Source organism: Engystomops pustulosus, chromosome 2, assembly GCF_040894005.1.
Source record: "Engystomops pustulosus chromosome 2, aEngPut4.maternal, whole genome shotgun sequence".
Taxonomy (NCBI): Eukaryota; Metazoa; Chordata; class Amphibia; order Anura; family Leptodactylidae; genus Engystomops; species Engystomops pustulosus.
Window position 1 is genome coordinate 218,286,636 of NC_092412.1, and position 15,352 is coordinate 218,301,987.

General features: G+C 41.8%; 1 protein-coding gene across 1 annotated transcript in view; it reads left to right on the forward strand.

Moving 5' to 3' along the window:
• The window catches only part of NLK (nemo like kinase), a 94,221-nt gene that overhangs the window by 56,010 nt on the left and 22,859 nt on the right, over window positions 1-15,352 (forward strand). The window contains exons 3-4 of the mRNA XM_072138179.1: window positions 364-419; window positions 13,283-13,389. Coding sequence (XP_071994280.1) covers window positions 364-419; window positions 13,283-13,389 — 163 coding nt within the window. The remainder of the gene's footprint in view (window positions 1-363; window positions 420-13,282; window positions 13,390-15,352) is intronic.

Here is a 15,352-nt window from a genome sequence, read left to right on the forward strand (position 1 = left end):
CTTTGAGGCCAAAACTACCTTCTAAGGACTTGTCGAACGTGTAACCCTTCAAACATACAAAGTTTTTTTTTTTTTTTAACCATACTGAGATCTGTGTGCAGATTTACAGGGGACAGATGATTATAATAGTTGTATATTGGAATATTGTGGGTTTTTTGTTCGCTGTAATGGATTATCCACACTGATATCTCACCTCTGTGCAGCTCAATGTCTGTCTGCTGCTGGTTAGCTGTGTGTAAAGTGGAATAAGATGCTTTCCTTCTATGTATAATCAATATCCTGCGCATTATTATCCCCGCTCTGTGTCATACAGATAATCTAGTACAAGGCGGCTCCAGTGACTTTGTCTTTTCTTCTTTGCAGGTCCTCTCTGCACTTGATATTCTCCAGCCGCCTCACATCGATTATTTTGAAGAAATGTATCCTCTATGTCTCCGGCACTTGCTACGCCTAAGCCAAATGTACAGCGCTTAACACGAGCGGCTAATGAGCCTTTCCTCAAGGTTTCTGCATTCATCTTATTAACCTCAAGCGGTAAACACTGCTCGGGATTTGGAAAGATATAAATGGTCCTGGGTGGTGTGAACCTGCGCTTGTGTTTATATAAGAAGAAAGTGATTTGGTAACATTTAGTTTACAATTTTGGGTTTATCTCTGTATATTAGAGTTGTATATAAAAGGTTAAAGGGTTAGGCTGCATGCACACGAAGATAAGCCCGTACGGCTGTGGCCGGGCCAGCGGACGTCCGGCTCCACGGAGAGGAGGAAGGGTGACCCCTCTTCGTAGAAAAGCATTAGGTACGGGTCATAACACAGAGAAAGGAAGGACATGTCCTATCCTTACCCAGTGTACGGAGCAGCACATGTACAGCACCGTATCCCTTTGTGCGGCCGTTGCCATCTATGGGGACTTATGTACGGCCACAGCTTGTGACCTTACATACGTGCCCCATACGTAGTGTGAATGCAGCCTTATCAAGATCTCGTATAATTTAACCTTAATTTCAGTATTCTAAATCTTCACCCCTAGCCCAATATTTGAAGATGTTTCAAAACCTCTTTTAAAGGGGTTGTACCAAGTTTTCAAGGTTTCCTCTGTCATTAAGAGGATAACAAGCTGGATGGTGAAGGTCTGACTGCTTGGACCACCAATGTTCATGATAACAGGACCCCCGGCTTTCCTGGTTGAAGAGGTAGTACCTCCTGCACAGTATGAGTGTTGGAGATTGATGGGCACAGCGTTGTGCAGCACTCTCTTAGTAGTTCACCAATTTCTGGCACTCCCATACAGTTGAATGAAGAAGCAGGACACATTCTCCACCTGCTGCTCCACCCCAAAGTGAGAATGCTCTATTTTCTTCTGGAAATATGTTGCAGCAGCCTATGGAGAGGGGAGGGGTGAGGAGCGCCCCCCTGACCACCCTTTAATAATACATTCCCTGTTATTCAAATATATCGCCAGATAGGAACAAGATGTATTTTCTGCTACATTTCATCTTGGACCAGCGTTAAGCCTTGTGCCCTTTTTCCTGTTTTCCTAAAATATTTATCTTAACCCAGACGACCCCTTTATAAATATAAGAACTTGTTCTCAAGACCCTTTCGCTCCTTGCTCTTCTACACGTACGATTGTTCACACATCTTTTGCAGTAATTTACACCTTTCCTTCTAGGCGCAGTTTTTTGGGGGGCCCAGCTCACACTTGTTAACTACAAATAATTTGGTGATCGCTCCTCAGGGGGCATTCATATAGCAGGCGGCAGATGTTACATTGTGTCACTGTAATGTGGTGCATAGATAATGCGAACTCCACCGCTCATCTCCCAACCCCCTCTGAGGGTCTTTCCACAATCCTGATGTAGTTCATAGATCTTATATGTTCACCATGAAACAATGTTGTAATATTTTGTTTGCAGTTTGTTTCTTTGTTAGTTCTGCTACAAAAAAATAGTTCTGCTATATAAAAAAATAAATCAGCAACCGGTTTTCACTTGTGGGTTTGTCCCTCCAATTTCAACAGTGTTGTAAACAAACGCCGAAGGGGAAACTTAAAAACACCATTTTGTTGTGTTTTTTGTTTTTTTTTTTAATTAAATTTTATTTATCATAGGGGCGTGTCCGCAGCGCATCCTAAAAAATTTGTACCAGTGTTTAATCTGTATTGTATATGCAGCAGTGTTTTGGGTTTTTTTTTTCTTTTTAAATGTCCGTATGTCGGCAATTATTTTTTCACATCTGCAAAAAAAAAAATGAATGGGTTTTTAATTTATTTTTTGCCCTTCCGAGTTGGTCGCCTAGCAACAATTGAGAAAAAACAAACCGTACATAGATGTCATCTTCCATGGAGGTCTGTAGTGCACATGTGAAAAAAAAAATAAATAAATGCCGCAAATTTTTTTTATCACTCTGCTCATACAGGGAAAAAAAATGGATGTGTAAAGAGCCCAATAGGAATCAATGGGTCTGTATGCCATCTGCAAAAAACGGATAGCATGCGGACCTTAACCCCATGGCGCAAAAAGACTAACCTGTACTCACCGGGTGTTTGCTTCACACCCCTTGCTAGCACCGATTGCGAGTGTTTAACCCTTTGATCGCCTTTGGCAAAGCTGCTGGCAACATTGGGGAGTGGCCATCTGTTGCTATGAGAGCCTCGGGCCACACAAAGATCTGAGGCTATCTATTACAATGTGCGATTTGCACATTGTAATAGATTGTGTGCAAAATCCCCATATACTACTATACTGTAATATGGCATTATATGATAGGATCAATCAGACAACCTAGGGTTAAAGTACCCTAGGACAGTGATGGCTAACCTATGGCACTGGTGCCAGAGGTGGCACTCGGAGCCCTTTCTGTGGGCACTCAGGCCATCACCAGAGATAACTGCAGGTATCTTCCTGCAGTCCCAGACAGCCCAGGACTTGCTGTGCAGAGGTATTTTAAAGTGACGGCTCTACCTGGGACTATTTTCTGCTTTATTGGTGTCCTCAGGGGCTGGTATCAATGAAAACTGTGACATAGAAGGGAGTATAAATCACAAATTACATTTCTGTGTTGGCACTTTGCGATAAATAAGTGGGTCTTTGTTGTAGTTTGGGCACTCGGCCTCTAAAAGGTTTGCCATCACTGCCCTAGGAGGTCTGAAAAATAGTAAAAAATAAAAAAAGTTGAAAAAAAATAAATATATTAGAAAAAAACCTAAAAATTCTAATATCCACCCTTTCCCTAGAAGTCATGTAAATAAACAGTAAAAATCATAAACACATTAGGTATCGCCGCGTCCGAAAATGCCCGATCTATCAAAATAAAATAATGTTCTTTCACTGCGTTTAACCCCTGAACAGAAAATAGCGCCCAAAGTCATCAAGTGACACTTTTTTTTTTTTTTTTTGCCTTTTTGAAAAATTTCAATAAAAAGTGAAGGTTGTACAGAAAAATGACACCACCCACAGCTCCCTACACCGAAGTATGAAAAAGTTATTAGCGCCAGAAAATGCCAGAATGAAGAATTTTTTTTTTTTTTTTTTGTACAGGTGGTTTTAATTTTTGTACATGTATGAAAATATCATAAAACCTCTACAAATTTGTTATCTTGGTGATTATACTCTCCCAAAGAATAAAATAGACATGTCATTTGTGGCTCACAGTGAAAGCCGTAAAATACAAGCCCACAAGAAATGGCCAAATGCGTTTTTTTCATTGCATTCAGAAATTATTTCCCGCTTCCCAGTACATGGCATAGAATATTAAATACTGTTACTATGGAGTGCAATTTGTTAGGCAGAAAACAAGCCCATACACCGCTCTTTACATGGAAAAATCAAAAAGTTATAGATTTTTTGAAGATGGGGAGTGAAAAATGAAAACGCAGCCTACTTCTTAAGGGGTTAAAAACACTTGTCTGAATGGGCCCTAAATTTGTAAGAGGAATAGTAAGTCTGCCTTCAAAAAGCGATTTATACAAAAATATTATTTAACTTGCTGATATATTAGGTTTGATCATTGGAATTGGGGATACAAAAACTGCTTGGTGCAACAATTGTACCCCCTCTGTTGTCCTGGTCTTCAGTCGTAGACTTGTTCCGTCTGTTCCCTCTCTTACCTGGTGCTGGCGCTGGAGGGTGGCGGCTCAGGGCTCCATCTGTAAGATTACAAGTCATTACTTTTAGTGCCTGCGCTCTATGGAAAATATTAATAATTGCAGGTCTGGTAATTGTTGGTTGTGATGAGGCAGTTTTATAACTTTTTGCATTTGATCAGTGTGGCACATTTCGGAGTGTACAAGGTGCAGGTGTACGTGGCGAGTTTCTGATTTGTTTATGTTGATGAGAATTTGTCTGGAATTTTGACTGGTTGTGTTCCCTTTTAAACTGGTTTCACACGTTTTGATCCTCTGTGCATGGTATTTTTGTGGTTTTCTTATTTATTAAAGTGGGCAAGGTTACTGTAATGTGTGCCCGTACCCTTAGGCCAGTGGCAAACGACTGTTGTCGGTCTATGGATTTCAATCCGCATGGTGGCCTTTTACTTGGGCAGATCACCGTGCAAGGACAGGACTCCTAGTAGTAATATGATACAAGGAGTCCCTTCTTCCCTGCTAAACTGTAAACCAGATATATGCTCTGAGAGCTGTCCTCTGTGATTTGGTCTGTGGTTCATGGACCAATTACAGTCGTGTGCCATTTACCTTAAAGGAAATCTACCATCATATCCAATCATGATGGCCTCCTTCCTTCTTAAATCAACTTTTGAAATTATGCTAATGCTGAAGGGCTCTGGGGGCCTTACCAGAGCCTCAACATGCAGCACTTCCTAGGTTGTTACACTGTGCAGGAGAACTATCCCCTCTCCACAGCAGACAAGAGGGCAGAAGTGCAGAGGTGGAGGTGTAAACGTGCTCCTACACAGTGTGACAGCATGTGAAGCTACACTGTCCCTCTACCTGTGGAAAGGGGAGCAGTGCTCTTTCACAGCAAGTGAAGCTTCAACACGGATGGCCTCTGGTAATGCCCCTTAGAGCCCTTGTGGCTCATTAGAATAATTTGAAAAGTTTGATTTTAGAAGGGAGGAGTCCATGGGTAACAAATATAAGAAGATTATCACAGTCAGGGTGCCTGGTTTATCATGATTGATGGTAGATTTCCTTTAATTTTCAACTCTGATAGCATGTTCGTTAAAACCTTGATTACTTCTCATTTCTTAGAAGTGGGCATTTGGGGCGCTGTATATGGTATATTTGCATGTGTGGATAATTCAATGGATGGCTGTGCATGCGCTCGTTGTGCATTTGCCTACATCTTAGTTGTAAACAGCACATGCAAATACTTGAAGAGATTCTCCCAAGATTGAAAAACATGGCTGTTTTCTTTGAAAAACAGCGCCACGCCTGACCATGGGTAGTGTGTGGTATTGCAACTAAGCTCCATTCATTTTTTTTTTTTTTTTATCAATTCTGTTTTTATTAAAATTTTAACACAGTTTGATATAATAAACATAGGTGATAAAGTACACGACATTGATAACATAAGCAGAAACAATAAACAGAAAAACCAGCGTGGTGTGGTTCATAGTGCTAACGCGCCGTGACCCCACTTTTGGAGGGTGCACAGCGTAGTCAACGCCAGTGCGCCTGTGTGCGCTGGGGGTACTACTTCTAAGAAAGTAGGTGCGCCGAATTTGTTCAGGCGGAGACTCTATATGAAGTAGCTTCTTAAGTGCTAAGATCTGGGTTTATTATTATTATTTTTTTCCTTTTAGCAGGTATGTAACTATAGATAAGAAGTGATCTAATTAATGTGGGCTATGCAAGCAGAACTTGCTGAAGCCGCCAATGCGACCTCATGCAGAATTGCCAACTGCGGGCCCATGTTCGAACTTCTAAACAGTAAACCAAAGATAAAAACTATTGTGGCCCATCAGCCACTTTAACACTCGAATACACTATCAAATATGATTTATCAAGGATACACCGTGATAGAACACAATATAAGCAGAGGGAAAGTCCCTTATTCTTTATGGGATCAGGTGTTCTCCCTCCTGGCCCCCCTCGTCTTCTCTCTGGCCGGTTTCGGTGGTGCCACCACTTGCCATGGCGTGCACGATGTTAGAGATGGGAGGTCAATTTCATCTGCTGCTGGGAGCCACGAGGGGATAACGATGGGATCTATATCCAAGACCTTCCAAGCCATCTCTAAGTCTCTTGGGTGTCTGATCACAATGTGCCTGCTTCCTTTGGTAAATTGAAGACCAAAAGGGAAAAGCCATTTGTATTGCATGTTCAGCTCCCTGAGCTTAGTGAGTAGCGGCCTGAGTAGACGGCGTTTTGCCAAAGTGGAAGAAGCTAAGTCCTGGTACAAGGCGATCTTGGCCCCTTCATATTGTAGGTCGCCATTTTCTCTAGCTTTACTTAGGATTGCCACTGTATCCACATAGCTTAATAGCCCACACACTATGTCTCTAGGTGGGTCTGATGGCGCTGGCTTAGGCCTGAGAGCCCTATGGACTCTCTCTATTGTTACCTTCTCGGCGCGATCTGCGCCCAGTAGAGTGGAGAAGATCTGCTTCATGATGCGCGGCAGCGCGTCCGAGGCCCAGCTTTCAGGTAGGCCTTTCAACCGAATATTTTTTCGCCGGCTCCGATTCTCTTGATCTTCCAGCAATAGAAGGGTATGGTTCAGTTGGTTATCTTTGGCATGCATTTTTGCTCTCACCGCTTCTGCAAAGTTTACCAGCTCTTCCTGACCGGACTCGAGTGCCTCCACTCTGTGCCCCACATGGCGTACTTCTGTTTTAATCTCCGTGAGTTCTTTCATCACCGGAACTAGTGCTGCTGTGATGGTTTTGTGCAGAACCTCTTTTGAGAATTCTAGCAAGGACGGCCCGGCAGTTTCAGGTTCTGATGTTGCATCAGAGTGTTCCGATGCTTCTGACGCTGGTGAGTGATTCGGCGCCATCTTGGGCCTCGTGGCGGCGGGGGACTCCGGACCACTTTTTTCCTTTCCTGCTTTATGCCCACTTGATATCGGCAAACCGGACTGTCCTCGGTTGTTTCCTGGACAGCTTCCTCCGTATTTCACCATCATCCAGCCGTTATTACCCAGATAGCTGAGAGTCTCCTTTGTTAGGCGCACGGAGCTCCTGATCTAAGCTGCCATCTTGTGCAGCGGTCAGCTCCGCCCCCCCAAGCTCCATTCATTTCTATGCAGCTGCAATACCTGAACAAACCATGGTCATGTGTGGCACTGCTTTTTGAAGAAAGTAGTCATGTTTTTCAGCCTCATGAGAACCCTTTTAAGTCTACACAAATGACAATCCACACAACTCGATCTCTTTACCCGAAAGATCTCCTATCTTATGTGTATGGACTGATTTATTCCTGCACTAGTAACGCAGCCTTTACCCCTTGCGGTGTAACACTAGTGATGCTGAAGCCTTTGCTGAATTACTCCCATCGCTTTCCCTCGCCCATCGCAGCTTTTAAGCAAGGAGCTGGCCTTTTATTAGCCGTAAGCCCTCTCCCTGTTGATACCTGTGCTGCAGATGTAATGGAGTGTTAATGTAAGATGTAGGGGAACAGAGCTTCACGTTTCTAATGGAGCCAAGCTGTAAAATCGATATATGAGCTCTAAATAGCAGGACTTAATGTTAGATAGTGTCCATGTACTAAAGGTGCTGAAGAGTGAATTGAATAAATAGCTGATAAACTGTGTCTCCCTTTAAGACATGTGATGAGTACAGTCCATGCTGAATATAATGGATTGGGAGGAGGGAGATGCAGCTGCAGTCCCTGGCCTGCAAACAAGCCCTAGTTACAGATTGACCTCGTTACCCACTGTGACCCCTGGTGATGCCCTCTGGATGCTGGTAATTTAGTATGATATAATACAGGCTACAATGATCTGTAGGCTCCATTGTGACGTCTCTGTGGGTAAGATTTAGTCACAGTCCACAGTCTGTGATCATTGTAGCCTGGAGCTAAAGTGAATTGCAATAGCTTCATCCAGATATTTTCAAATGGGAGGTCACTGTAAGAATTTTAAAAGGTTATCAAAGGTTTATGCATTGAAGGTCTAGTCCATGATAACCCAAAATCTTCAAAATCCAATTGTTGTTGGGACAAAAGTACTTATTGCCGTAATGTTATTGCTAATAATATTTAGACAGGATAATAAATAAGGAGCTAGTAATTCAGACTGTGTATTATCTCAGTTAATTTAGGAGTACAAGAGAAAGGTCTGTCTGAGTGGTCATTTGATGCTGTGCTGAGCCATTATGGGGTTAATGGCAAACTAGTGGAGAAGAATAAGGTAAAAATCAAGATGGAGTCTCTATTTAAAGCGCAACGCCTACATTGTTTTTCTCACAAATCAATATCTCTAAGAATGTGAGACAATTTTGCCTTATTACCTATGTCCTGCAGTTTATTTTTACTATCCTCCTCAGTTTAGCCCGTCACTGCAGTAGCCGTCTCCCCTGGTTGCGCTGCTTATTTCTGACCCTTGCTTGTTTACACTAAGAATACATAACGGAGGGGAGGGGAGATGCTGACCCATCTTCACTCTGGTGAGAGGAAGGAAAGATTGTGAAAGGTCACACTGTGTAGTTAACAGATCTGTGGATGCAGGAGTCTGCTGCAAAGAAAATTCAGCTAGAAGGGCTTCTCTGTTCCCTCTCAGTCCATACATCCTTGTCTGTGATTCTGCAAAATTTTCTTTTTCTGCACCTCAAGCTGCATCATAGACTCCTTTGCAGCAATCTACTTCTTTCTGGTCTCTAGACACCATCTACAAAGCATGGAAACTGTTAACAACACAAACTATAGACTTAATTTAACTTTTTCGATTCTGGTTTCTACTACTTATTCCATGCTCCATTCTCTTCCTTGTGAAGAAAATGTATAGAACATGTATGTACACAATTATCCAAGCTAAATGGATTTGCTTGTAGAATCTCACAGGATTTGCCAGGTTACTTCAGTTACTACTTATGGGAGTTACTCATGACAGGACACAAAGCATCATGGGATCTGTGGGCAGCTTATAATTGACTCAGCTTTAGGGCAAAGACAGGAAGAGGTTAGTCCCACCCACATCGCTGCTGAGAAAGATTTCTGACAAGTGGCTTTATGACAGAAAATGCCATAACTATGAAAGGAAAAGGGTGTGCAACACAATATGGCCATTGTTTCTTTTGAAAGGGACAATCACATGACATTTTGGTAGAAATCATTCTGAAATTTAAATTACACTTTAAGGGGAGGTGAAGATGCACTGCAAACCTTAAGTGCAGCATACAGTAAGGGGAGATGTGTGAATGATATGTTGTGTCTCGGTCACAGGGCTTCTCTTACCTAATACATAAAATATAGTGTATGGGTACTAACAGCTTACCTTTAACATAATAATTCCATATAATACAAGATAAGTTTATTTTCAAGGCTTAATCCTGGGAGTGTAAGAGAAGCCGACATTTAGTGTAAAGTCCATTATCCGCTGAATTGTTGTAATACCTGTGCAGTAAATGCTCCACTGGAATTTATAGACTTCATTATTCCCATCCATAAAGAGTTCAATGTATTGAAGGTGCCTGAAGGAGACTGCTCTGACAAATGTACCAGAACGGAGTAAAATATCACACACCCTGTTAACAGTGACTGTAGTGTGAAGTATATTTATGTAGCACGAAACATCCCCCATAAGAGAGAGAAGCTTTGTGATTACGTATTGTCCTACACACTCCAACATAGGCAGCTGAAAACCAGAAATATAGGAATATAGAAATGTAAGGGATTGCTGATTTTTTTTAAATTTTTTTTTTTTTAATTAATTGGTTTGATATGAGTCTCTGCTCGATAGGATTTACACCAAACCAGCATGTCTTTCCTTAGAGCGTCTGCAATCTGGGAATAAGTAGTTATTGATCATTAGTATTGGTTGAAAATCCAGAAATTCTGGGCCAAAAATATTGTTAACCCATAAGGGTCTCCAATAGGAGAAAAAGGGGCCCAGACTATCCTGGCCCAGACTATCCTGCCCAACCCAGGTCTCGCGAATCTGTGGTAAAACCCTATGAAGAAAGGATTGTAAACCAAACACACTTGCATACTGCGTTGTATCCCCCCTGACAAGATGTGTTCTTCTTTTATCTTCTTAAGCCCTGTTTTGTTTTTCCTTTTAGGCTACATTCACACGGATGTATGATTTCTCCAGTTCCGTATTTACGTGACGTTTTTCATCCGTATGCAGCACGTATGTAACCCGTATTTTATACGTCCCCTTAGACTTCTGGGCCATGCGGAACTGAAATACGGGAGAAAATGGGACATGCTCTATATTTTTATACGGCTGGTATACGGTACGATACGGAACGGAGTTAACAACTGCAATATAAATGGTCAGACGTATTGTCCATTGAAATTAATGTGGCCATATGTAATCCGTAAAAAAAACGGTACGGTACGGATATGGCCGTTTTCATACGTCCGTGTGAATGTAGCCTTAAACTGCTTTTACAATTATGCAAATTAGCCAGAGTAGCTCCCTAGATGTTAATGGAGCCCCTCAGGTTAATTTGCATAATTTGTATAACTTTTTTTTTTTTTAACAAGGGCATAGGAAGCTTAAAGAGTGGATCCTGCCAGAGTGGGCACACACCAGTATGTCCGTGTGCTTGGTTTACAACTCTTTATCCTGGTAATAATGTCCTGAAAGAGCCTAAAACTTTTTTACCCCTATATATAAAGCACTCCATACTGCCCCAGATTGTGTGGGTCTGTCCCAGGGCTACGTGAAGGGGGCCCCTTTATTATGTGAGGTCTGGTAATATATTTTGTCGCATTATGGCGGCTGTCCTGGATTTTTTATCAAAGTGAATGGGGTGATCTTCAAGTTTGCTGATAATGGGCACTTTCAGTAGAGTAAGCATTTGCTGTAGGATAAGGGGCAATTGTATAAAATGTTTGAAGCTATTTTCGTCTCAAAATAATAAAAAAATAATATGGAATAGTCATGGTCCCCCCCCCCCAGACATATAGAAGGTAGAAACCTATGAATGGGATGGTCTATAATAGTGACCCATCTGCTCGGCAGTGTGACGCCACCATGACATGTCTATGTACAGGAGTGATTGCCATGCAGTTATTTTTCGGCACAAGTTGGTTCCTTTACATTCCCAGAAGTATGATTAATCTGTGGGTGATGGTCCCAGAGATGATCTCACTCCGAAGTTGCGAACACGGATCATTTATTTTCACTCGTCACCTGTTACTCCAACGATATAATAAATGGCAGTGCATGTGAATGAAATCTGCTGCTAGGACCATGCCAGCTTCCCTGTCTATTTCTCACATTCGCGGGCTTGAGCGGAAGTTTTCTCCCACTTGGGCACCATCTGTTTGAGAGGCTGTCACATCTAGAGAAACCAGCAACATCAAACACACTCGTCACTTCTTCCCGTTCTGACGCCCTCATTACTTTACCCGGAGACAATGATCACATGGCCGCTTTTTAATGGCACCTCCAAATCTCTTTCAAGTGAGTGCCACTTAGTGTTCCTCAGGCCTGAAGAAGGGCAGATGCCCCTCAGTCCTTCATGTCATTACAGCTGCTCTAGTTGGCTTGGCAACATATAGGGAACACATTATGGAGAAGCTACTTACTCAGAGGAGCCTTTTATTTGGATTAGTTCCATTATTGGATTGTATGTCTAAAAGACCAAAGGGAATGTATTGTGCCATATCGGTACCAGCTGTGTAGACCCGAGCAAGTCTATTGCATGTCCCCCTCGTGACTCTCAACTGACCTATTAAACAAAGAACATTGTTTTCTTAGATTATTTCATGTAAGATAAAGGGCTGACGCTTCTGATGTAACATATTGCTCTGTCAGATGTAGTCATATTTTTTTTTTTCCCCCTTTTGATTTGCATGGTTGCTGCTGAGAATCTTAATGATGTCTTCCATTTATTAGTTCTTGTTTTATGTGCTGGATTTCATTTGTCGTGACCTTTGTTGGCATCTGTTTTATCAGATTTTTTTTTTTTTTGGATCGCTTATTGTGAGCCAAAACCAGTAGTGGAGACTATAGAGGGTTTACATATACAAGCAGTCCTGACTTAAGAATACCAGACGATTCCTAGTTACAGACGGACCTCTCGTGAGGCCAATCAGGATTCTGGTAATTTACCGATCTGCAGGCTGCAATGATCAACATGAAAGTTATCAAAGGAGTCTGCAATTCATTTTAAGGTGTACAAAAAAACTTAACCCCAAAATTATGAGGGACGAAGAAAACTTTTTATAAAAACTACCATTTCCGACTTGCCTACAATTCCAATCTAAGAACAAACCTATAGTTTTAGGGTACTTCACAATCTACGGGGAATTATCATACGTTGGCCAAGTGTATAGTAGAAACCTGCCGCGTGGGATGTATCGGGAGGCTGGGCCACCTCCTGTGACCACACAATTGTACGCCTGACTACTCAGAATTGTGCTATAGCCTGTGTCTGTATGTATTCCAGCTATACAGAGTGCAGGCATGGGGCAGGAACACCCTGTAGCTCCCCACTTCACCGCCCGGCACATCTTTCTCGCTTCCTCCACACATACTTGGCATGGAGGTGACACAAGTGGGGGAATAAATCGGTGATTGGCTGTATAGCATGGAATTGCGATTATTTCAGGTCTTGTACAGAAAAACACTGGCTTATGAGCCCTGATAAATGTCCCTTATGAAGAAATGTAAATAAGGCAAAACTCTTAACTATTTGCCTGTGTATTTTGTATACATCTTAGATCTTTTGGGTTAGGACCTAGCTGCAGCGACTCACTTCTCCCCTCCACTCCGTAGAGCTGCTATGTAGTTTTGACAACTTTGTGACTATCTATATTTTATTTTAGCAAGGCAGCATTCACCAGAGAGTTTTAATTTAATTTATTTTCATTGGGAAGGGAAGGAGCCAAGTAAGGAGGGAAAGAAACGAGATACAATACAAAGTTTCCTGTGCTATTGATGTAATGCCAAGTTTGTTGAAAAAGTACAATGGGTACTTTATTGGTGTTTGATGTCTGCAATTGATGAAAACTAGATTAAAAAAATAGTGCGTTTTTATCATACAATCTAAACTTTATAGCAGATGTATTCTGTTTGGTCATTTAGGTTGCGTCTGTGGTGTATGACTTTTCTGATGCTGCAGTAAGGATGGACATAGTAAATCTCTTTCCCTTCATAGCAAATAAGTCTCCACAATCCTGTGTTGCCCTTAACCTTTTGTCCAGATATGTTGTCACCGAGTTAATGCAGAGTGACCTCCATAAGATCATCGTCTCTCCTCAGCCGCTCAGCTCGGATCACGTCAAGGTTTTTTTGTATCAGATTTTAAGAGGTAAGTTTTATTTGCTTGATAAGAGATCACTAGGTAATACAGACGTTGGCCTTCAGATACGGCTACTATACTACTCTGCCCACATGCTACATCACTATCCCTAATATAGCTCAAGGATATTGTATATTAGTAATTCATACACCACTTCATAAACCACCTTATTAAAGGAAATCTACCATCAAAATCCAGCATAATAAAGCAGGGACACTTACTCATAGATCCAGGCACTGTGACTGGGGTAATATTCTTAAATTTGTTTTCCATGGCCTCCTTCCTTCTAAAATCAACATTTTTTTTTTAAATTATTCTTGTGAGCTTCAAGGGTTTCCCGGAGAATGTTACCAGAGCCCCTCCGTGCGGTAGCTTAACAGTCTATTATGCTGTGCACGTCTCGCCCACCACCTCTGCGAAATGTCATCTCCCTTTAGCAGCGGATGTTTCGGCACAAAGCAGGTGGGATAGGTGCTCTTTCACACTGTAACAGTCGATGAATCTGCAGCACGGAGAGGCTCTGCTAACTTTTCCCAGAGCACTTAAGGCTCATTAGCATGATTTCCAAAGTTGATTTTTTTTTTTTTTTTCGTGGTTTATCGTGCTGTATTTTATGGTAGATTTTCTTTAAAGTATATTGCAAGGACCTAAACCAGCATTGAAGGTTGTGGAAGATCATTCATTCAGATCCAATCCTGATCATCTTTCTGACAGCTGAGAGGTAAAGGATCCTGATAATGTTCCTAATGACTTACAGTAAATGGGTTTTCAAGCCACTAAAGTGGAAAAGTTTTCCCCTATCCACAGGGTAGGCAATTACTTGCTGCCTGGTGGGGGTCCCAGTGAAGGGATCCAAAGATTATCAGAACAGGGGTCCACTGTACTCCAAATGTACAGAGCAGGCGGTAGCACTTGCAACCATCTCTATGGTGCTGACGGAGATCCTATCCATTCATTTACGATACAGCGGATCCATGCATGTGATCCATGCAGGTCCTACCTCTGGGATCCCCACCGATCAGAAAGTTATCCCCTATAGTCTAATCCTGGATAGTCTAATCTCCTTACAGAGATGAATCGTCATGGAAAATATTCTATATATCTAGGTATGCAGAGAGTTAACCATTAGCCTCCTTATCAGTCGGAAGCGTACAGAGTTCAGAAAGCTTTCACTGATCGCTACAGGAAAAAGAGCAGGAAAAAAGGAAAAGCTTCCTTTATTAATGGGCTATATTATAAAGCTTTCTATTACCATGTGCTATGTTCATTTCTGAAAATGTAATTTAAAAAATGTTCAAAGGTTTGGTTAACAAAGATTTTGATTATTGGCCTTTTCTTGTTCTATAGAAATATACTTGTGTTTGTGTGTGTGTTAAAGCTTCTGTCACCATTAGTACATGCTCATCTATACAAAAACACTGTATAAACTATATTATAAGTATTGTCCCCCCCTCCCTATTCTTAGAGCCTAGTACAAGCAGTCCCCGACTTGGAGACAACCCATAGTTACAGACGGACCTCTCTGCCCACTGTGACCCCCTGGTGAAACTATCTAGAGGTTGCTTTAGTCCCAGACTGCAATGTAAAGCTGTAAGGGGTCTGTGATGAAGCTTTATTGATGATCCTTGTTCCCATGACAGCGCAAAAATTTTAAAACTCCAAATTGTCACTGGAACAAAAATAAAAAAAAAAATTGTCTGGACCTTTAAAATTTAACTTTGAAGGACATCTACCACCAAGATGAAGTGTTGTATGCAAATGAGCCTGAGGGGCTCCTGGCTCCGGAGGCATTAATGGAGCCTGGAGCCCCTCAGGCTCATTTGCACAAGTCTTTCATTCTGGTGGTAGATGTCCTTTAAGAACAGACCTAAAGTACCTACATTTTATATGTAACCTGTGGACTGGATGTATATTGGCTATACAGGTACATGGCACGTCCATGCTGTGTACCCCTCACATTGCTGCCAGTACA